The sequence below is a fragment of the Sphaerodactylus townsendi genome, linkage group LG04, assembly GCF_021028975.2.
Source record: "Sphaerodactylus townsendi isolate TG3544 linkage group LG04, MPM_Stown_v2.3, whole genome shotgun sequence".
Lineage (NCBI taxonomy): Eukaryota > Metazoa > Chordata > Lepidosauria > Squamata > Sphaerodactylidae > Sphaerodactylus > Sphaerodactylus townsendi.
The window spans coordinates 31516268-31540121 of record NC_059428.1 but is presented as its reverse complement, the minus strand read 5'-3'; the positions used below and the strand labels follow the sequence as shown (position 1 = coordinate 31540121).

Here is a 23854-nt window from a genome sequence, read left to right as displayed (position 1 = left end):
TGGACTTGCTGCCATGTAAAGTATTTAGTGGCAAAATGCAGAGTCATGGATGGTGAAGTTGTCTGTAAGTCGACAGCACAAGCCCTGGAGAGGAACGTTGTCTGTCATTATGTCATCATTTTATGAGTTTTCAGTGACTGCTCAAATACTTAATTTTCAATGTATTGTCGAAGGCAACAGGAGAAAATGCTACTAGAACGCAGCCATACAGCCCAAAAACCACACAACACCCCAGTGATTCCAGTCGTGAAAGCCTTCGAAGGAGAATATGCTACCAGAATACAGCCATACAGCCCGGAAACCACACAACACCCCTACTTAATTTTCCTTCCTTGGATTGAGACTACAGGGATAAATTTAAGTAGTTTAAACCAGTTAGGCTGAACTTTAGATAGCACAAATGTAGCTCCCAGGTCTTACTTCTGAGAGAACATTGCTTTATATATAACTAAATTCTTGGCTTCTCTATCATTGAAATTCACACTATCATTAGGCTGTAACTGAAAAAGAATGTCCAACTATTTTTTAATGTGGTGCTTTTTCTGCGTAAATTTCTACAGCCTGGTTTTATGCATAGTATGCATTTTATGCATTTAAACAGAAACTTACAAGCATTACCGAGCTGGACAGTTCTATCCTATTTTCTGCCTAATAGAAGAGGAAATGTGGTAAAACAATGTAACATACAGCTATACCAGGGGTAGGGAATCTGCGGCTCTCCAGATGTTCAGGAACTACAATTCCCATCAGCCCCTACCAGCATGGCCAATTGGCCATGCTGACAAATGGGGAATTGTGAATATTTATCTACTTCCCACTGAGTCTAACTACAATTCCCATCAGCCCTATAGCTGTGGTGTGCATGCTGACCCAGAAGGAGCTGATGGGAATTATAATTCATTTGAAACAGATCCTAATTCTCTATTCCAAGGCTGCTTTGCTAAAGCTAGGTAGTTTTGTCAAAGGCTTTCACAGCTGGAATCGACTGACTTTTGTGGGGGGTTTTGGACTGTGGGACTGTAGTCTGGTAGTTGTTGCTCCTAACATTTCACCTGCATCTATTGCTGGCATCTTCAGAGGCATGTCATAGTGCCAGACATAGATGTGAGCAAAATGTTAGGAGTAAAAACTACCAGACCCTGGCCACACAGCCCAGAAAATCCACAACAGACTGTGCCAAAAAGTTTCTTTCATATTGTTGGGACACTCTGGAGCTATACATGCCGTGTCTGAGGAGCTCAGACTGTATAACAGTGGTGGCGAACCTATGGCACAGGTGCCAGAGGTGGCACTCAGAGCCCTCTCTGTGGGCACACGCAAACAGAGTTGCCCCCCCACCCCACCCCCACACATCTATGGGCCGCTGAGCTCAATTATTAGCGTTAAACCTGAGACCTAGTTTTGGGGAAGCAATGTAGGTAACCCTGTTAAGCGCTGTTAAACCCCACTGATTTTCATGCAAAGAACTAAGATGCAATCCTTTACCTGCGGGTGGCTTTTGGTTGCTTTGGCAATGGGAGGAGCGCTTCAGAGACAAATCCCCTCCTGGGGTTGCTTGATTCCACCCGGTTAGCGGAAGAGTTGCACGGTTGCTTCAAAGTAAAGCCACCGACTACCACCAAGCTTACTCCCGAGTAACGCACGCCTTGGAGCCAACCGTTTTTTCTAAACTAAAACCTCAGTATTCAGGTTAAATTGCCCTGTTGGCACTTTGCGATAAATAAGTGGGTTTTGGGTTGCAATTTGGGCACTCGGTCTCGAAAAGGTTCGCCATCACTGCTGTATAAATGGGACCGGGGCGGGGGGGCACACTCTCCTTTGTTTTTGTGGTTTAGATTGTCTGCCATGTACCAATATAATTTCAGTTTATTTTTTATCATTGTAGTTTATGGTAAGAATTGAGGTTTATAATTGCACACGGTCTTACTTGATAGGTAATAACTGATAAAAATCAATTTATTCATGGAGAGTATGAACCTAGCTAGTTTGCCATTCTTGGATGCTTTCTTCCTCTTACTTCTCAGTTTAAAATCCTTGTTTGTGCAGAGGAAACACACACGAATATCTCCAGGCACCCACTTTTGGACATCACTGTAAACTGGAGTTTAATTGAAGGCTGCTCAAACCAGGAAGCTTTAAATCATTCACCCTGGCCCCTTCCGCACACGCAAAATAATGCGTTTTCAAACCACTTTCACAACTGTTTGCAAGTGGATTTTGCCATTCCGCACAGCTTCAAAGAGCATTGAAAGCAGTTTGAAATTATTCTGCATGTGCGGAATGAGCCCCTGTGTGACATGAGAAGGGAGGGAGCGAACAAGTACATCAAACAAGCCCATCAATGTCATGCCCATCATGAACAAATCAAGGTTTGTCATGATATTAGAATACAGCCAAGGACACCTCACCCAACAAGAATCTAACATTCTTTGAAGAAAGTCTGTCTTGACTATTATGATAGTATAAAATCAGTTCAGTGCAGTTTTCCTGGAATCATTTTTCAACAGTTGCTAGAATTCTGTGGCCTCACCTAGTATACAGTCATGGTTAAACTTTTTGTTTTTGTTGTGTTTAAGGGTGTAACAAATTGTGTCACGGTGGCCTACAGGGAAAAAAAGAAACTACCGTATGTCCAGTCATCTCTCTTGATCCATTCAGTGGAATAATGATGACCTTGGTGAACACCTATATCCATACTCTCTCTGACTTCTGTAGAGAAGTCCTCAGTCAAGTTACAGAGCATGACAGCTGGTACTTAAAATAAATGAGCCTTGTGGCAACAAATGTTTGGAAGAATGGAAATTAGGAAGCACGATTCATGTTAAAAGACTTCCATCAGCCTTTTACTCATGCAAGTGGTGTTTCCTTATGTATAAAATGTATGCTCCAATAGCATATGCTTGATTTGTTTCTTTCATTTCGGCTGTGAGGAAATTATATTTGGTGGTAGAAAACATAACATACTTAATGAGGCTTAAAATAGATATTAATCCAGCCTTTTGGGAAACGGTCTTTGAAATCTTCATGGCTCGGTGGAGAAATGTTAGATTCATTAGCTTTTGAAACTCTGTGTTAAACTGCTATTTGTGAACATGTAGACAATATTGCAGTTCAGAATGTGAGCAGGTTCTCTGGAGGCGTGAATAAACGGTCTAAGAAGGTAACATGCAAGGGCGGAGCACTCACGGGGACATGTGGGGTCCCATTTCCCCATGCACACACCAGCTGGTCACGTGGAGGGGGTGGAGAATCGCCCCACACTCCCCTCCCCCCGGCCCCACCCTTCAGCTGGTGGAGCCACTGAAGGAGCAGCCTGGCTGGGTCGTCACCGGCGCCCCTCAGCCCTGCCCCGCTAGGCTGCTCCTTCTGTTGGCAGAGCTTCCGTCAGCTGAAGGAGCAGCCTGGAGGGCGGCCTATGGCAGACTCCACTAGCTAAGATAAGTGGGGCATGGGAGGGGGCGTGGGGGTGCCCGGAGCAGGTGTTGCCCCAGGCGCCATCCCCCACCCCCCCACCCCGCCTCTGGTAACATGGTACCTGGGAGCACCAGCAAGTTGCGGAACTGGAAGTCTGTAATCTTCAGTCATGTAGTAATAAAATGTTGCCACTAGCACCCCAGTTCCCCTGGGCTGCTAAGCAGTTGCCAAAGGGTGGTAACTCTCAGCTCACCTTCTGGCTGGAACCTACATAGGAAGAGCTGCACTTACATGACATTGCAAATACACTCCCCCCCCCCCCCAAGAAAGAACTTCACTTTAACGATAACAACTTGGGGGTGGTCCCTGGCCCAAAAAGCTGTCTTTGACTAGGGCCAGAGTGTTTTCAGCATGGGGTCCAGCCTGATGGAATGCTGTGTCAAATGAGAACAGGGCCCTGTAGGACTTGTCACTGTTTGCAGGACTGGTAAGATGAAGCTATTCCTCCAGGCCTATGGCAGAGGCAGCAACAATATTTTCAAAAGTGTTGCCCCCCCCCCCCGCCGCCCCCTGTCCCTTGCTCTATCTTTATCCCTTCCCTGCTCCTTTCCTTCCTTCCCTTTTCTCCTTAGCTAGATCTGGTTTTAAGTGCTGACTGTGTTTTAATGCTATGGATTTGCTGTAAACCACGCTGAGCCTGTTGATTTTTAATTTAATACCTTTTAAATTGATTTGTGCATTGTACATTATGGGAACAATTTAATTGTATACTGGACTTAACTTTGGGTTTTTTTACACGTTAGTGTAGCTTTTTTTTTGTTTGGATATTTTAAGTGACCCCACAGTAGATTATAGTCTGTTTCTGTTCTGGGGGTTGGTCAGGGCTGCTAACACACTTTGACAATCTAGATCAGGAGCATCCAACTCTGGTGCTTCAGATGTTCATGGACTACAATTCCCATCAGCTCCAATTGGCCATTCCAGCAGGGGCTGATTGGAATTGTAGTCCATGAACATCTGAAGCACCAGAGTTGGACACCCCTGATCTAGGTAAATAGGACAGTGGTAATGCTTGATTCGTAATGCAGCAGGAGTTCATATGTGCTCCAGGTTTTTAGTTGGTGACCAGGTTCTAGCAGAGGAATTTTTTCCTATCTCTGGTCCACATCAATTGGTTGGTAGAAGATGCAGTGGTCCCTACTTTGTCCACCATCACTTGGTGGGATACAGGTGGCTTCTTGAGTGTCTTCTTGCCCAGTTCTGTAAAACTTGATTTAGGCTCCATTCTTTTCAGCTGGTTTTCTCATGGCCCTGAGCAAGTATGAGCTCCCAGGCAAAACCTGGAGCACTTCAGGCTGCTTTCTGTGGTAACTTTTAAAAACAGTTCTGTGTAGTGAACACCCCAAAAGGTAACAGAGGCATTAATTGTAGCTAGTTTTGGGGAAAGAGTTCAGTTTAGTAGAAACTAATGACCTATTGATTTTTTTGGGAATAAAATTACATTAACCTTTTGGAATAACAATTACATAACCATTAACAATTCAATGTTGCAGTATTTGTAAAGATGATTAATTTTCTCATGGACACTGTAGTGTAATGAGTTGTTTATCATGTAATGCAAATCTGTTCAGAATGTAAAAGATAGAGGAGCTAGTAAATGTAAGAACAGGCAACATTAAAGTTAATAACATAGAATTATACACCCACGACTTAGTCCACCCTTTGTCAGCTCAGCAGTAAATCTGCCTCTCTTTCATGCGGGGCAGGTATTGTGTATTGTGCACTCTTGTCCTTGCCATTTCAGCTTTTTTTCTGGCTCGGGACAGGAGTAAGGCATTTCCTTACAAATTGCACTCTCCTGCCCTGGGTTTGTGCTGTCGCCATGATGTTTTGGGTATTTCCACTTACACAAAACTTGCATGAGGAATCCCCTCATACAACCTACCTCTAGCATTCTTTAGCTAAAGCCTGCTTGGGAAGGGGTCAATACAAAACTTATTAAACATGTTTCAAAGGAATGTAATATTAATAGATTGATACATTGATATATTATATATTGATACATTGATGTTACTGCCAGTGGGAAAAGGTGGATTCTAGGATATGGATGAAGAAGGCAGCAAAAACCCTGGATGCCCCAATAATGGGGCTTTTTATGCTGGGAAACTGCACTGATCACAGGGAAATGCAGCAAAGATTTGAGCCAGCTCCACAAACCTGTCAGGGAACAGCAAAAATTCCCACTCAAAGCAGATGTCCCAAAACAAGTGTTTATGGAATGTTCGTGTATTGATCCACTAATGGTTGCTAGTTGAGCAAAGGGTTTCAAAGTTATTAATGATGGGATTCCCTCTCCCAAGTTGGCACAAGAATGATGGACAACCAGCTCTCCAGGGCTGGCAGAAGCTAGCATGGATCCCCAGATTCCCAGACAATGGAGGTCTCATGGTTGCAGTTCACAGATATTTGGCACATTTTTCATATTATTAATTCATACATGGATACATTTTAATACATTGTTGCAATATGAAAGAACATAATAATGGGGGGGGGGGGGAACCACCAGAAGCCACTCGACCAGAGAGCAGAACAAAAATGGAGACTGGAGGAGATGAGGAGAGGGCCGGCTGAAAAAGTGGGAGCAGGGTGGAAGGATGTAAGCATAGGGCACTGTTACAGGTAGGGATAAGGAGAAGAAGGGAGGGAGGCATTGCACATATATTTACTTCACCTTCCTTGCGAAGTGGGAAAAAGGTTGGGTTTTCCCTGCACCAGGAAAACACGGGGCTTCCCTTTAAAAAAAGCATGGTCACTTCAGAGCAGTTGCATAAGGGAAAATCTAATCTGAATCATATATCAAAGCTGTTGAGTAATTAAAAATCTGATCTGAAACAAAAGGCTGCTTAAAGTGGGGACCACATCGATGCATACTGGACCTTTGCTACCTTTGATTTCCACATTAGTTCAGTTTGACTAAAAGTGTCCCATAAATATTTTGAAAGGCTAAACTTTCAGACATGGGGCTTTTCTTCATGGTGGTAATATTTAGTAATAGAATGCTAACTTTTCAAATAATGGATCTATCACAAATTCAGGCCTAAAAACTTTTAAAACTCTCTCTGTGTTGATGAATGTTAGGCTCTTGGGTATTTACTTTGTTTTATCTTTGTATAAATATTACCCCATGAGTCAGTCATAATTAATACACACTGGTTTTTATAGTCCAGAAATCACAATTTAAAAGGTGTCTGAAATAACATTGGAGTCACTGAATCCAAAATTTCATGTTAAGTGCTATTGGTTTCAGGGCCTTTCCTTTTCAGCACCTCTTTGGAAATAGCTCTGATGCTGTTTTCTGCTAACTGTGGTTAATTCACTTGCCATAGAAGAGTTTTTTATGATTAGATTTTTTTGCTTCCTTTTAGAGTCTATCAATTGTCTGATGCTGAAATCAATTTCTAATGTACTGAAAGCAGTTGTTAATGTTTCAAAGTCAGTACTGTATTTACCAAGGGGGTTGTGTGTGTGTGGTTTCCTTCCTTCCTTCCTTCCTTCCTTCCTTCCTTCCTTCCTTCCTTCCTTCCTTCCTTCCTTCCTTCCTTCCTTCCTTCCTTCCTTCCTTCCTTCCTTCCTTCCTTCCTTCCTTCCTACAAAGGCCTACAAATTCCAGCCCTGGGGGTGCCGGGGGGGGGGGGGGGGGAGAGATAATGGATTCTCTTGTTTATTGTTTTGTTAAATTATATTGTGACCCTTCTGGGATAGAGTTCAAAGGTGGTCTCAAAATACAGAATAAATAGATGTGGGACTTTGGGATTGACACTGGGCATTTTCTAAACCATTATTTTTTCAAGTCTAGAAACTATTAAAAGTTGCCACTGTAGTGATCTTTAGTGGCGGCTAGTAATATCAATCTATCAGTGAATTAAATAAACGTAACATTCATTATTGTGCATGAGTAACGATGAGGGGAGAATATACCCTGAATTTTCTTTGGTTCAAGGTGGCTTTTAGTATTTTAGGGTACAACATAAAAATCCATGTCCAGAAATTAGATAAACAGGTGGTGAATGTGAAGTGTTTTGTAAAAAGTATTAATTTTTTTAAAAAGAAGAAGCAGATTTTTATGGAAGGAAATAGTTTTTCATGGTAATTCATACTCTGTCTTAAGTAGCAACATGGCATCAGTATATTGACTGATATTTCTTGATCAAGAAACTTCATTCAGTCAATACATGTCAAGTAAAATACACAATTAAAGGCCATTTAACCACAAAAATATCAATGACAAAGGGAGTGAGACAAGACTGTGTTTTGGACTATGCATAGATCCAGAACTGTCTATTTGAGTAAATGTTCTTCTTAAATAATTCTTTTTCCTTAAAGGAAATCAATATGTCCCAGCTGCTATTAAAATCTTTGAGGTCAAGATTTTGGCACAACTGTTATATGGAGTTCCTGTCTGGATAAAAGCATTTGATAATAACTTCAAGGAGTTACGAAATGTGTTCCTACTCTGTCATCTATGCTGAACTGGACCAACACCTTCTTGAAACTAAGGCTTGGCTAAATGCCTGCAGGTAGTGGCTCAAAATTCACTTTAGAGCCAATTTGAACTCCCTTATGTTTCATTTTAAGAATGACTCCCACAGTATTTCATGGTTCTCCAACACAGAGACCAAATTTCAACATATTGCATTCTCAATTGACTATTTTGGACTCTCAAATGAGTCTCTTACATTTAGATCTCTTAAACAGAGATTATTATTAGATCTGGATTACCAAAAAATGTTTCCTGCTCAACCACCCATTTGTCCTCCTCTTGTATTAAAATTATCAACTTCCTACAAAAGAATGGGTTAGCATTCACATAATTTCGATGTTCCCTCTCACCCTAAAGCTTTTATGTTAGCTTGATTTAATATTCTTTCCTCAAAAGTACTGACTGGGAGATACCAGAAGATCCCATGGCAGGAGAGAACTTGTATATGTTCCCTAAGTCTGTTGACACAATTAATCACATCATTTTGAACTGCCAGCTACATGTAATTCCGCACAATATCTTTATTAGTCCATTACTCTGTTCTAAAGATTTTGTGAACAAGGATAGCAGTGTTCAATATTTGCTAAATGATTGTACTCCAAAAATTATGGTTGCTAAGTTTCTTGCAGAAATTGTCAAAGTCAGAAAGTGAGATTTTTCTAGACCCAGTTACTGTGTAAATTAAATGCTACTCAAAGGATGAATGAACTCACTGATATTTTACTGTGATCTATAATGAAGTGTTATGATTTTGCAATACAAAGTTTCCACGCTTTGCTATAAAAAACACGGAAGAGCATCCAAAGTTATCATTTCTATGCTATACAGAAAAAGAATTCTGACCATTCTAAAGCAGGAAGAAGGTGGCATGTGTAGGGCTAGCAACAACTCGGAGAAAAGAAGTCCCGCCCTTTTAAATGAGGCTTATTAACTAGGTGATGTTATTTTCTATGAAAAGCTTTAACAGCACATTTCCACACATTAAGCCTCTAAGGGTTAAGTCATTTTTTTTCCTGTTAGCAACCCTAAATACATTGTTAATACATTGAGATAGTAATCCCAAGCAGGTTTACTTAGAAGTTCAGTTTTGTTTAGTGGGGCTGACTCCCAGGAAAGCCTGAGCTTGTAGCCTCTCACTAATAAACCTGGAATGCATAAACCTAAAAATGCAAAGAAATCAATTAGCTAATGCTGTGGGGCTAATGAAAAGCCTGGGAGGATTGAAATGGCCCTCTGTTTATACTGCCTAGGTATATGTTCAGTTTTCCCTGAATGAGTGTGAAATTGAGCTGGGCCTACATTCTCCAATTTAACACAAATTAGCCTACTCTCCCCAGTTTAATACAAATGATACAAATTTAGCATTGCATACTTCCTCATCCTCTCTGTGACCCAGATGAAATGTTGAGATATAAGTAATTACTGACTACGGGAAGCTGCTTACAAATCATCAAGCAAACCTGTGTAGCTTAAGAGTTGGTTGCCAAACTCCAGGGGTGGTGGTGGCCGGAAATCTCCCAGAATTAAACTGATCTCCAAGTTACGGATATCAGTTCCCTTGGAGCAAATGGTTGACCAACTCTATGACCTTATATACCACTGAGTATAATTTGCAGGAGTTTCCCAGCCCAGAGCTGGCAATCCTAGTTTCTGGGTTCACTCTTTATAAAACAACAATAACAGATCTTGATGCGGCTGACAAGATGAGGGAAGCAGTTTTAGTTGTATGCAGAGTCTGACCATATGGTGAAGAAAATTTCGTTATGGTCAGAATAGCAAGGTGGCAAGTATATAGAATTCCCCTCATCATATGGCTCGAATGTTCGATTCCCCACATGGCTATATGTGTCTTTCAGTAAGTTTACAAGCCACTACCACATGGAAAGCCATTTTCTGTACCCATATTTTTGAGTCTTGACAACCAGGGAAGCAAAACTGGGAATAAATGTACGCCAGATGTTGGCAGCGTTTTCCTTTAAGGTATTGCAACTAAGGACCCCTAAGGCAGTAAATGTATCTGTGTATGATCTATTATAATAGGTCCACTGGAGCTATGTTATTTGAAATCTGTCTGGTGGCATTTTAATGATCACAATATTTGTTTCACAGTTCTGTGAGAAATGTCCCACCGGATTCTTTGCAAAAAATTTCCTCACCCTTTGTAATAACTTGGTGGTTATGGTTGAGAGGAAAAGAGCAGAATAAACTTAATCTCTTTGTGTTCAAGCCAGAGGACTGTAAAAATATACAACTAGAAGCTTCTGCCCAACCCATTTTAACAATACTGTTTTAATTTGTTTTCCAGGATCTCCTTTAGGATTCAAAGTGAGAAGCCCAAAGCTAAATATAAGAGGAAAACAACATGTCACACAAGCAGGAGATGCTTTAAATATCATGTGCAGGTAATCAACTGAAATGTTAAACTGTACGGTTTAACCTAAACACATCCTTGCATTATTTGTTGTTGTCGTTGTTTTGAGCCTGGAAGGGCAAACGGGTCAATAGTTTAATAGGTCTCTGTTTCTGTTGTGTTTGTAAGATATTAAAGCGAGCCCCAGAAATAGCTTAACATAATAATACAAAAACTTGAGAATTGCAGCTATGTAATGCAGCCTAACATAATTCCTTTCTTTTCTTCCCCCCCCCCCCCACCCCCACTTCTTTGTCTGCATTTGCAGCGGGGAAGTGGCCCATTCATGGTCTTTGCCTGAAGGTCTAAGTAAGGACAGCAAACGCTTGAATATCACCACATATACTTGTGGAAGGAACAGAAGACAGTTCTGCAGTCGCCTGACTTTGAACAGAGCGCAAGCAAATGACACAGGATATTATAGCTGCAAATATCCATCCTCAAGTGCTGTGAGAAAGAAGACAGTGTCTACAATATACATATTTATTAATGGTAAGATCCCCTTTCTTTTTTAAAACCAGTGATTTTACAGAATGTTTTATTGCCACCACAGAACATGAGAAGGAAGACATATACTAAATGGGTGAGTCATGGATCCCTTCTATCTTCTATGTCTACTGAAGACAATTAAATAGGGTGTTATGTCCCTGTATCTTTAATCCATAGAAACACACCACTAAGGATTCATTTGCACAGTTGCTGTCACTGTCTTAAAGGCCTGTGCTTTCATTAGACTGCCAATAATATGGGCAGCCTCTCTTCTTCTGGGAACTGGTACACATTGCAGAGGCTGGATAATAACTTACCCGTGATTTTTTATTCCCTTCATTTTGCCTTGCTGTTCAAAAAGCAAAGCAAAGCAAAGCAAAACAAAGATGTTTGGACCCTGACATAGCACATCCTTGTAGAACCCCGTCCTGTACAGCAAGTGTTCATTGCTCCTGATTGTAGTCCCATTTCCTTGTGCAGACAAATGTAAATAAGAGTATCCTTCTCTATGTCTGATTGGGGGCGGGGGAAGAGGGGCAGCTAAACCAGAATGGGTGAGGTGTAAATTCTAAGAGGGCTAATATTATGATGCTTGAGTGGCATAGGGAAATCTCATTGGAGTGGAAAAATAGCCATGATTTTGTTGATGCTAGACTGGAGCTTTCTATCCATCGCTTCCCACACTGGCTGTTGTGTGAAGAAAGCATTCTTCCTTCTTCCCAAAGCCTACACAACTGAGGGTGTGATTGTGTTCTCCTTTTAGAGGCTACTACGTGAGATAATCCTCAGGAATTAATGTAAATGGGGTATATATGATTCCCATGTGAGAAGGGTAGATGTTTTGTTCAGAGTGTGTACACTCAGTGACTGTGAGGTTAAAATATGAGTATGGTATGATCTGTAACATTTGAGCTATAAGAAAAAATTACCAACAATGCCAACTAGTATGTGCAAATGTACTGGGACTTAAAGATACCTTTTCAGTTTGGCAAAGAAGTGGGTTAAATTCCTAAAACGCTTTCAACATGAGACTTTCTCAAGGGGAAAAATTGCTGTTGAATAACAGAACATACATTTAATCAACATCTATTGCTTTCCACAAAAATAATCCAAATACCTACAAACAGAAGTGTGGTGCAGTGGTTATAATTGTAGATGACAGGTGGAGAGCTAGCCATGTTCAAATCCCAGTACTGGCATGATGTTCACATAGTGATCTTGAGCCAGTTATTCTCTTTCAGCCAAACCTACCTCACAGGGTTGCTGTGAAAATAAAATTGGAAGGAGAGAAACCGTGTTGGGAAGGAAACAACCTGAGGAACTTGGAGGAAGAGCAGAATAAAAATGTAATTGATAAAAACATCGATATTTCTTTCCATCACTGCCGATTCTGCGCACATGTTGTTTTTCCTTTTTTTTCAATGAGGTGTCTTTGAAGCTACAAAGATTTGATATGAGAATCTCAGCCAAAGACAAGTAATTGAAAACAACACCAAAAAAGGGGGGAGGGATGACACATGTGCGGAATTGACAGTGAGAACTTACTTTAATCATGCACTTTTCAAATGGAAATGGTGGGCGGATGAGCTGCAAGCAGAGCAAATGTCCCTGGGAACCTTCTGCAAAGGGCAGCTGGCACAGAAAAGTCTGAAGCAGCAGAAAATGGCAGGCACGAGCTGTACAAATCAAAAGTGAGAGCTTCACAAATTGGGTGGGAAAAAAGTAAAACATTTCCGGCTGTCCACACAGCAAGCAGGAAACATTTTCAAAGCGACTTCGGTAAAAAAAAGTTGCTAGTTAGCATTTTCGAAATAAAACAATTTCAGAAAAAATAAAACACCTTCCAAATTTTTTTGGGGGGAAACTGTGCAGAATTCCACCCCAAATCACTGTATTTTGCAACCTGAAGACGTTTTAGTTGTGTTGTGTGGAATGGGCCAGTACTGACTTTGATGAACCAAAAATCTGATTCAGCATAAGGCAGGCTTCATAAGTTTGTGAATTTCCTATGTGTTTTTATTCCAATATAAAATTAAAGGACTAACTACTAAGGATATTATGAATCAGGATCATGATATGGACCTATCATATATGAAAGTACATCAATGAATTACCCCCAAGTATGTTGAATATTAATGGATACGAATAATCTTATTTTTTTTTGCTTTCTGTGAATAGAAATGTCTAGGTGTCATTTATTTCAGTTATCATTCTGCCCTACAAGTCTTGCACTGAAAGTTTTTTAAAAAAATAAGTACAAACAAGAAATGAAATCTATTAAAACAAAGTAATTGTTATCCAAACCCAAAGCTCTCCATTGTTTCCATGGTATGCCCAGATTTTAACTGCTGTGAACTTCCGGGAACATGGATTCTTACTGTGGTGATGAATCACAGTGCAAAGTAAATGCTAGCATTTTATTTGCCATCCTAAGGAAAGAAAAGAACAGGAAAGACTCAGGGCATGTGGAATTTTACATGCCTTATCTGAAAGGAAGTGTACCAGAAGTGTGTACATTAAATGATTAAGAGTATTGCCTAAAATGTTTCTAATACAAATTCAGTAACATCCTTGTTATAATGGTGCTGCTGCTGTGTGTGTGTTTTTTTAACCCAAACGTGTGAAATACTGTGGGTTTGCCAATTGAAAGAACACTGGAATGTCAGACAGTGTTAGGGGCATTAAGAAAATGTGTGTTTCAAGATTAGTAAGTGCTTGAATTGAATCTGTTAACTTATTATGCTACTTAGCACAATCCTAATGACTGTGATCCCACGTCTTTCCTACTGTTGCTAGCGGAAAGGGCCATATATGGTCTTCTACAAAGTTCAGGTCATTCTTTTCCCATATATTATGACAAGCTCATGCATTGCTGAATCACAGACATTGATAAACAAGGGAAAAATGTATATTTTTAGAGCTTATTCTCCCAACATTTTGAGAATGTTAATTAGTATAATAAAATAAAGGTTCTCAGCTATTAACACCATGATTGTTAAAATCGTTAAAAGAGAATAGTAATAATGTACTCCTCAAATTAACAAAATTAACTTAAAAATAAGCATTGATTTAGAACCAAACTATACATTAACATACCACTGCATGTTTCAGAGGTGGAGCAAGGGGAAACTGCGCCCGGGGCGTGTGTGCACCCTGTCGTGGCATCGCCTACTCCTGCCCCGGAACGCCATGCCTCCACCACAGCCTGGCCACATCTCTGCCGCTGCTCTGCCCAGGGTGTCATGCCCCCTCTGTCCCATGGACGCTACGCCACTGCCGTGTTTCTTTCTCCTAGTAGTTCTGGAATGCATGGTTATATGCACCTCCCCGAGCACCGACACAGAAAAACACACTGCTTTTGGGATCCTGATCCCAACCAACATGGCTGCATTTCAGATTAACAAATCTTTGTCTGAAGTGCTGTAAAGCTGTGCCTTTTATTCCTATAGCCAACTGATACTTTAGTTAGGGCTGTTTGTATGTTTGTGTGTGTGTGGCATCTGACAGAGTGGCACCTGACAGAGTGTGGTCCTTTGGGGTTGAACGAAGAGTTTGTGAATCAGTTCTTCTTTGCCCTAGCGGTTTGTAGCTTTCTTATTTATTCAATTAACATTATTTTAGCGGGATCTTGTATGGATGAGCATAACGGGTTTTTTTTAATTGCCTTGTCGAAGAGTCTAACGTGATGGCATTAAAGTCTGTCAGCCGTTCATGCAGAGGCTTACCTGGTATGTTGAAATGTGCAATTGTAATTCAGAAAAAAAATCCTCATGTTTATTGGTGTTATTCTAGTCATTAGTGTTTTTGAAGCAAACAAGTGCCATTCATGAGCTCTTTATTATCGCTTCAGTATGTGATGGATATATCTCATAGAGCAAGAATGTTCTTCATATTTTGTACCAGTTTTCTGTCCCTCTTTTTAAAATGGCCATAAGACTTGTGATGACCCTCACTCGTACATTGTTGGCATCCGCCGGTGGTGACACTCTGTCTGTGGACACTTCTGTCACACTTGAGGGCAGCTCTTCCTTGTACTTATAATGGTTTACAGGTTATGCATACAGGAAATTACTTTGTGAAGTTTGCTGGTTTGGGGAAATAGCTTCTAATTTTGTGACAAGGATAAATGAGTCTTAAGGGAGTAGTAACAAGTAATGTTGCACTGGAGATACGAAGATCTGGTGACCCTCTTTTATAGTGACAACCTCTGGGGAAAAAACACCTCTTTTGGTCTTTCCGTGGATAATATTGCAAAATGTTGCTAGGCTGTTTTCATAAGCAAGGGGTTTTTTTTTGTCTTTCTTTTGAAATAAGTCCTTGGCAATCACAGTACGTGTAGTGTTATTTTCCTACCAACGTGCTGACCTTTTCAGTTCCAGTGCGCATTTGCAGAATAGTTTCGTATTATCAGATATGACCCTCTTGAACTATTGGTGTAACTAAGACACTGTTCTGGTTTTTAGTGCATAATAAAAAAGTAACATTGCCAGTACCCCATCAACATCTCTTCTTAATCAACCAAAACTTTCTCCTATGCTGAGAGAATTGAATGCATGTGACTCTTGCAATATGTCAAATAAATCCTACTGCAAACAAAGAGATCTGTTTCTCCAGAACTGCAATTTAGATGTTTTCTGTTTCTGGAACCATGTGATGCCCAGGTCCTTTTTCTCTTGATCCTGTTCTATCAACAGGTGAACACTACAGCAGGTAGCTTCAAACACAGTTTTCTTGAGCCACAAGAGATGGCTCAAGGCAATCTCACAATGGTGATCAAGTGTTAGGTATGGTCTGTGTAGTAGTCATCACGTTGCTCATATTTACAAACTGTTTGTATATGGCCTGAGCATATTTGTATATGGCCTGAGCATATGTCCTGTCATATGTGACAAATTCATTAACCAGTTGCTCCAAACAGGTATTGCTAGCTATGGGCAAAGCAAAAGAACTGTGTAGGAAAAAACAGGAGTCGCTTTGTGAATTGGCTGGAATGGCACTTGCAAGAAAGACCATGAAGGTCCATTACTTGCTCAAATATTGTTTGGAGAGGGGCTGTGGCTCAGTAGAAAAGGCTGTTTTACATGCAGAAAGCCCCAGGTTCGATCCCTGGCATGTCTAGTTAAAAAGTACCAAAAAGTAGGTGATATGAACTACCTGTTCCAAGGCCCAAGACCCTGAAGAGTTACTGCCAGTCTGAGTAGCCAATATTGACCTTGATGGCCCAATAATCTGATTCAGTATAAAGGTGCTTCCTGTGTGTTTATGTGTCTACTAACTAGTCTCTTGCTCTCCGGTGCCCCTATAGGTTACGAGATGTGATGGTAGAATGCCTGAACATGGTTCATGCTTCCTTAAGAAGCAGAGAACCAACTAATTTAAATCACTGCAAGACTAGACAGATGGTCAGCTTTTCTCTGCCCATTCTTTGCCATCCAGATCTGTTTCTTTGCTTCTGGTTTTCTCCTGTTGGGTTTGCTTTAGTTTTAGAGTCCCATCAAGAGAAAAAACCATCAGGGAGGCATGATCCCAGGGAAGAGTTCAAGACCCTTTCCCACCTATGCCCTTTAAACTCTCTGCCTTACTTTATGAAAGGTTGGTGATGACTTTCGCACGGATGAGATAATGCACTTTCAATGCAATTTAGCAATTGTTTGCAAGTGCAAATGGCTGCTAAAGTGCGCTGAAAATGCATAGAAAGTGCATTATCCAATGTCTTTGAAAGCACCTGGTTTGTTGCCATCCTATCCAGGTTGCCTCCTGGACATTTTTAGTCTAAAAGAGAGAGAAAATAATCACTTTTTGTGAAATTTCTGTAGTTGACTAGGACAATTTTCATTCACTTCAGGCCACCACGTGAATGACTATGTACAAGTCTGCTCATTCTAAACATATGTTGAAGTAGATTCAGAGAATCTTTGCTTCCTTTCAAAATTTAGGATTTTTCCTTGGCTTTTGGAAATGTTCATTTATTCATGCTGATTAAAAGATATTGTTGCTGAGAAGACAATATGGACATGGCTAGAGCAACATGGGCTCTTTTTTTAAAAAAAATCAGTTTGCTGTTAGATAAATTAATTTTGTTTGAGACTGCTCCCTAATTTTCACTGGATTTATATTATGGTTGGCTTACTTTAAAATTTTCATCCCTGATTTTATCTATGGACCTCAGGGTTCTCGTTCTAGTTTGTCATTATAACACTCCTTTGAGGTAGGTTAGACAGAGACCAATTGACTGGGCCAAGTTCAGAAGAAGAAAGAAGAAGAAGAGGAAGAAGGAAGAAGAAGGAAGGAAGAAGAGAAAGAAGAGGAGGAGGAGGAAGAGGAGTAGTAGTTTGGATTTATATCCCCCCTTTCTCTCCCGTAGGAGACTCAAAGGGGCTTACAATCTCCTTGCCCTTCCTCCCTCACAACAGACACCCTGTGATGTGGGTGGGGCTGAGACAGCTCTGAAAAGCTGTGACTAGCCCAAGGTCACCCAGCTGGCATGTGTGGGAGTGCACAGGCTAATCTGAATTCCCCAGATAAGCCTCCACAGCTCAAGCGGCAGAGCTAGGAATCAAACCCAGTTCCTCCAGATTAGAATGCACCTGCTCTTAACCACTATATCACTCCTGCTAACACAGTTAGGTTCACAGTTAGTGGAGATTTGAGCCTGGATCTTCCATGCCTAGGCTAACAGTCTAACCATAAAACCACACTGGTTTTGGAAGCATTTTAATTTTTCCTTTAATGTTAAATATATTTGCCATAACCACTAGGAGAAAATGATTGTGTAGCTCGGTTCCACTCATATTCACTTAGAAAAAATTTAAATGAATTCAATAGTTTTGTTTTCCAAGGAAGAGAACATAAGATTGCAGTCTATGGTTGCAGTCCTATGACACCTACCCTATTGAAATCAGTGGGATTTACTCCTAAATAGACTTGTTTAGGATTGCATTGTGAGATACTTAAGAACATAGGAACATAAGAAAGACCCTGCTGGATCAGACCAGAGTCCATCTAGCCCAGCACTCTGCTACTCGCAGTGGCCCATCAGATGCCTTTGGGAGCTCACATGTAGGATGTGAAAGCAATGGCCTGCTGCTGCTGCTGCTCCTGCTCCTGCTGCTGCTGCTGCTGCTGCGGCTGCTCCGGAACACCTGGCCTGCTAAGGCATTTGCAATCTCAGATCAAGGAGGATCAAGATTGGTAGCCATACATCGACTTATCCTCCATAAATCTGTCCAAGCCCCTTTTAAAGCTATCCAGGTTAGTGGCTATCACCACTTCCTGTGGCAGCATATTCCAAACACCAATCATGTGTTGCATGAAGAAATGTTTTCTTTTATTAGTCCTAATTCTTCCCCCAGCATTTTCAATGTATGCCCCCTGGTACTAGCATTGTGAGAAAGAGAGAAAAATGTCTCTCTGTCAACATTGCAAGACAATGCAAGGGGAGCTAGACAATGCAAGGGGAGCTGGTTCCCCTACAGAATCACTGTGGATATCAATACCAGGTGTGAAGGACAGTTTAATATTAGGAATATATTATCGTCCCCCTGACCAAAGTGCACAAGAGGATTCTGAGATGGAAAAAGAAATTAGAGAGGCCAACAAAAACAAAAATGTAGTGGTAATGGGTGATTTTAACTATCCCCATATAAACTGGAAAAATGCATGTTCAGGTCATAGTAAGGAGAGAGGCATTCCTGGATATGCTAGGCTGAGCTGTGGCTTAGAGCAGATGGTTGTGGAACCAACCAGGGGAGAGGAGTGATCCTAAGATCTAATTCTATGTGGGACCCAGGACCTGGTGGTAGTGCAGAGGAAGTCAGTGTTGATGAGCCGATAGGAACAAGCTGACCACAATGCTGTCAAATTTCGATATCTCAGCATGCAGAACAAATTAGCGCTACTAAATATGCCGATTACATTAAAAGCTAAGAAAGGGAAATTTCTACTCAAAAAAGATGAGGGATAGTGCGCTTAAGGAAGCTGAAAGGGAAAATCAAGAAATCAAAACTGTATCCAGGATGCTTGGAGGTTGTTTAAAAACACAGTAATAAAGAAACAAGCTGGGAATGTGAACCCACAGGTTAGAAAGGCAGCACGCTTAAGTCAAAAGAGAAGCCACCATGATTGTAACAGAGAGGTTAGAGAGAATTATCCAGAAAAAAGAAATGTCTTTTACTAGAAAATGGAAGTCCCAGTTTGGCTGATGAAAGAAGATGTGAGGAGGGAACACAAATGGTGGCAAAAGAAGCAAGGTTTTAGCTGTAAAGGGGAGGCAAAAAAAAAGTTATGAGGCATGGCTGCTTGAACATCAAGACCAGCCCAACAAACGTTTCTTCAAATTACATCAAAAGCAGGGAAAGCCAGCAAAGAGGAGAAGCGTGAGCCGTTAAGATGACAAAGGAACAAGGGGTGTGCTAAAAGATGGCAGGAGATTGCAGAGAAGCTGAATGAATTCTTTTGCATCTGTCTTCACCCAAGAGGGAGGTGAAAGGAACATTCCTGCACCTGGGACCAGCTTCTTAGAGGAGGCCGAGATCCGAGGAACTAAGCAGCTAGATAGTGATAGACAAGGAAGAAGTTCATGGCAGCCATTGAGTAAACTAAATGTTACCAAATCCCCTGGCCCAAGATTGCATTCTTACCCCAAGAGTTTCTTAAAAAAAAGGAGGCTCAAGCATGAAATTGCTGAATCTTCTCACTTTAATATGCAACTTATCCACTGGAGATCAGGCTCATCCCTGAAGACTGGAAGATGGCCAATGTCACACATATTGCAAATCTTTAGAAAGGATCTAGGGGGGACCGGGAAATTACTGAGCCAGTCAGTTTGACATGTATTCCTGGTAAATTAGTAGAATCTATCGGTAAAGATACAAAATTATAAAACTTACTGAGAGTTCTTTGAGGGAGTGTAAAACAGGCATGTGGACCCAGGGGTGTTACAAACTTGGCCACCACGCCTACCCACCCCTACTTCCAGGTCATTTTATGAATAGGTTCAAAGAGCATTGGTCCCCAAAAGCGGATCCTTGGGGACACCACTCCCGACATCTCTCCATTGTAGAGAACTTCCCATTTTACACCCATACTTTGTTTCCTGTTTCGCCAGCAGTTTTTAATCCATCCGAGGACTTCCCCTCTTATTTCTTCAGCCATTTGCTGGAAGTTTTCTCAGCAGTCTCTGGTGAGGGAACTTTATTCAGAAGCCTTTTGGAAATCCAAGTAGACAATGTCCACGGTTCACCCCTGTCCCACATGCACCTGTTTACACCCTCCAAAGAACTCTGGTAAGTTTGTAGGAACCCAGGATTTGCCTCTGCAAAGAAGCCATGCTGACTCTTTCTCCAGCAGGTCTTGCTTTTCTACATGTTTTATAATTTTATCTTTAATGATAGATTCTACTAATTTACCGAGGGCAAAGATGTCCAAACTGACTGTATGTAATTTCAGGTCCCCCCTAGATCCTTTCTTAAGATTGGTGTGACATTGGCCATCTTCAGTCTTCTTCAGGGATGGAGCCTGATTCCAGGGATAAGTTGCATATTAAGTGAGAAAGATCAGCAATTTCATGCTTGAGCTCTTTAGAACTCTTGGGTGAATGCAATCTGGGCAGGGGATTTGGTAACATTTGGACATCAATAGCTGCCAGAACTTCTTCCTTGTCTACCACTATCTTAAGCTAGTTCTCCGGTTAAGCCTCTAAGAAGCTTGGTTCCAGGTGCAGGAATGTTCCTCACCTCCTCTTGGGTGAAGACAGATGCAAAGAATTCATTCAGCTTCTCTGCAATCTCCCTGCCAACTTTTAGCACACACTTGGTTCCTTTGTCATCTAGCAGGGCCTACAGCTTCCCTTACTTTGGCTTCCTGCTTTTGATGTACTTGAAGAACTGTTGTTTGTTGCACAGTCTTGATGTTGCAGCCATCGTTCCTCATAATCCTTTTGCCTCACATACAGCTAACTTGCTTCTCTTTGCCACCATTTGTGTTTCCCTCTCATATTCTTCATCAGCCAAACTGGACTTCCATTTCTAAAGACATTTTCTTTTTTCGATATTTTCATAACCTCTCTTGATTATACATGGTGTGGCTTTCTTTTGGACTGGTGCCTTTTTTTCTAACCTGTGAACTTGTCAGCTGAGCTTTTATTGCTGTGTTTTTAAATAACCTCAAGCATCCTGGACAGTTTTGACTCTCTTGATTTTTTTTCCAGCTATAAGCACTATCCCCCTCATCTTTGAAATTTCCCTTTCTGAAGGCCCGAGATGTAACTACGTTAGTAGTTGCCCTTGTTAAAATGCTGAGATGCTGAATCTGACAGCATTGGTGGCTGTTCCCTGTCGGCTCCAACAACACTGACTTCCTGCACCAGGTCCTGGGTCCATAGGAATTAGATCTAGGATCACACTCTCTGGTTTGGTTCACAACCATCTGCTCTAGAAAGCCACAGTCATTTAGCGTAATCAGGAATGCTCTCTCCTTACTATGACCTGAACATGCATTTTCCAGTTTATATGGGGATAGTTAAAATCACCCATTACCACTACATTTTGTTTTGTTGGCCTCTAATTTCTTTTCATCTCAGAATCTCTTGTGCACTTTGGTTGGGGGGCGATAATATATTCCTAATATTAAACTGTCCTCCACTGTTGATATCCTGGTGATTCTGTAGGGAATATCTATGCATTGTATTTATGTGATACTATGCTCTCTTTGATGTAAGAGGCAACTCCACCCCCAATCGCCCTATCCTATCCTTCCTATAGAGCCTGTAGCCTGGTATAACAGCATCCCACTGGTTCTCCTCATTCCACCATGTCTCTGTAATGCTCCAGTCCCTCAATCATTCTTGTTGTCCTTCTCTGCATTTTTTCTATCTCTTCGATATCCTTTTTTTTTTGAGATGTGCGACCATAGCTGGAGTACCACAATTACTCAAGTGTGAATTACACCACTGCTTTATATAAGGGCATGACAATCTTTGCAGTTTTATTATCCATTCCTTTCCTAATTATCCCCAGCATAGACTGGTTGTGGTAGGTTTTCCAGGCTGTGTGGCTGTGGTCCAGTAGATCTTGTTCTTAATGTTTCGCCTGCATCTGTGGCTGGCATCTTCAGAGGTGTATCACAGAGGGAAGTCTGTTACGCACTGTGTCCAGGGACCTCCTGACTTAATTTCCTTTTATTCTTCTGTTGCAGATACACACAGTCCATTTGTAGAGGTGCACAGTAATGAACCGAAAACTATTCTCATGACTGCTGGACAAGAGCTTATAATTCCATGCAGAGTTACAGCACCAGATATTCCTGTTATATTAAGAAAGGTACCTTTTTACTTTCCAAAAGTTTTATTCTTTGTTGTACAGATTGCATGATCCTTAGATGATTTAATAATAGTTTTATTTTCAAATAGAAGCCAATACATTTCCAAGCCGTATGAGATGTAGGAAGTCAGTGACATGGTTTGGAGTCTGTCAGTGTTTTTAAAATTCCTTAAAAGCATTTGCAGGTGGGCCTTATTTGGGTGGGGTTTAGCACTTCCAACCTCCCCTGGAAGCAGTTAGACACTCACAGTGCTCGAAAGTTATGAAGTTCAGTCTGTGCATAAAAAGTTCTGCTTGTACATAGTCAACAGCTGTCTTCACTGTGTTAAAAATGCTGCCAAACTAGGCTTTCTGTAATTTCCAGTTAATAAAGTAACAAGTTAATTTCCCCAAAGCTTGACCTCTGAAGCTGGAAGAACAGTACAGAGACACTAGGTCTGTATCCTGTGTTGACAGGAAGCTAGAAGACAGGTCCTCATAGGCTGCACACCATTAAAGAACTGTCTCAGAGGATGATGGAAATCAAATCATATCCATCTAACTTCAGAGAAAGTCTTCATAATAATCAAACCGAATCTGAGTACCGGATGCACTTCTAAAATAGGATTTCCAGTGAATATTTATTACTAATGTGCATTAATTCCTGTGAGTTCTTACTGCACCAAAAAGAAGCAAGTTGCTGAAGCCTACACTGACTGTAGACTCCCAGTCAACCTTTTAAAGAGGTTATGAATGTATACTGCTGCTTACTGAATCAACACTTAGTCTAGCTAGCCCAGTATTTACTCAGACTTCGCACACTTAGTAAGGTCTTTTCCAGCACCTTCTATGTTAACTAAAGATGCTAGAAATTGGTCCATAGAACTTCTGCATGCAAACAGTTGTGGTACTTCAAAGCTAAACTCCTTCTTCTACAAACTACTTCAAAGCTAAATTCCCTCTTCTACAAACTACATCATCTAATGCTTCCACTTAGCAAATGCTTCTTTCCTCTCCTGAGATAGATGCCATTAGGGCACCCAAACTGCCCCTGGCAAATTTTGGGAAAGGTTCTTGGGGAGGATCTGATGTCACTTCCAGGTAATGCTCTAGGAATTTCCCCTAACTTATTTATGATAAAAGACCATAGAGGCATCTTCTTGAGGATATGGGTTCATTCGCTGCAACACAGCGCTTGAAATAAGATGTCCTAAGGATGGGGAAAATGATCTTGAGGATGCACACAGCTTTTTCCCCAATACTTTCTTAGATACCTTATTTCTTGGATACCTTTTTTTCTTAGATGTATGGCCCTGGCAGATACCTTATTTCTGCTCGAGCTATCCTGTTTTGAGGACGTAAAACTGCCAACGTTTCCCCCCCAAGTTTTCTGCAGGTCATCTCCTCTTGCTGTGTAGAACTCAGCAGCTAAGGAGACCTCTTATTTTACCCTCCCGACCATTAAAGCTCTCTTTTCAGTTTCATCTGCTGCTAGAGCCTGATACACCCCAAGTGTATCTTTCAGTGTTTTCTGCAGAGTTACTCCAGTCTAAGCCCATTAACCTCAGTGCACTTAGACTGGAGTAATTCTGTGTAGGAAAGCATTGTCAGTAAAAGTCTGATGAAACATATGGGCTACTATTTATTTCACCAGTAGCTCAAGTGCCAACCTGGTGTAGTGGTTAAGGTGTTGAACCAGGATCT

The 23854-nt window shown here is 41.1% G+C and overlaps 1 protein-coding gene across 3 annotated transcripts in view; it reads left to right on the top strand.

The window, feature by feature from the left end:
* FLT1 (fms related receptor tyrosine kinase 1) overlaps positions 1-23854 on the top strand; it is a 122797-nt gene that overhangs the window by 3571 nt on the left and 95372 nt on the right. For all 3 annotated transcript variants that reach the window (XM_048494633.1, XM_048494632.1, XM_048494631.1), the window contains exons 2-4: positions 10260-10356; positions 10633-10856; positions 22047-22171. In XM_048494633.1, the coding sequence (XP_048350590.1) occupies positions 10260-10356; positions 10633-10856; positions 22047-22171 (446 nt within the window). The remainder of the gene's footprint in view (positions 1-10259; positions 10357-10632; positions 10857-22046; positions 22172-23854) is intronic.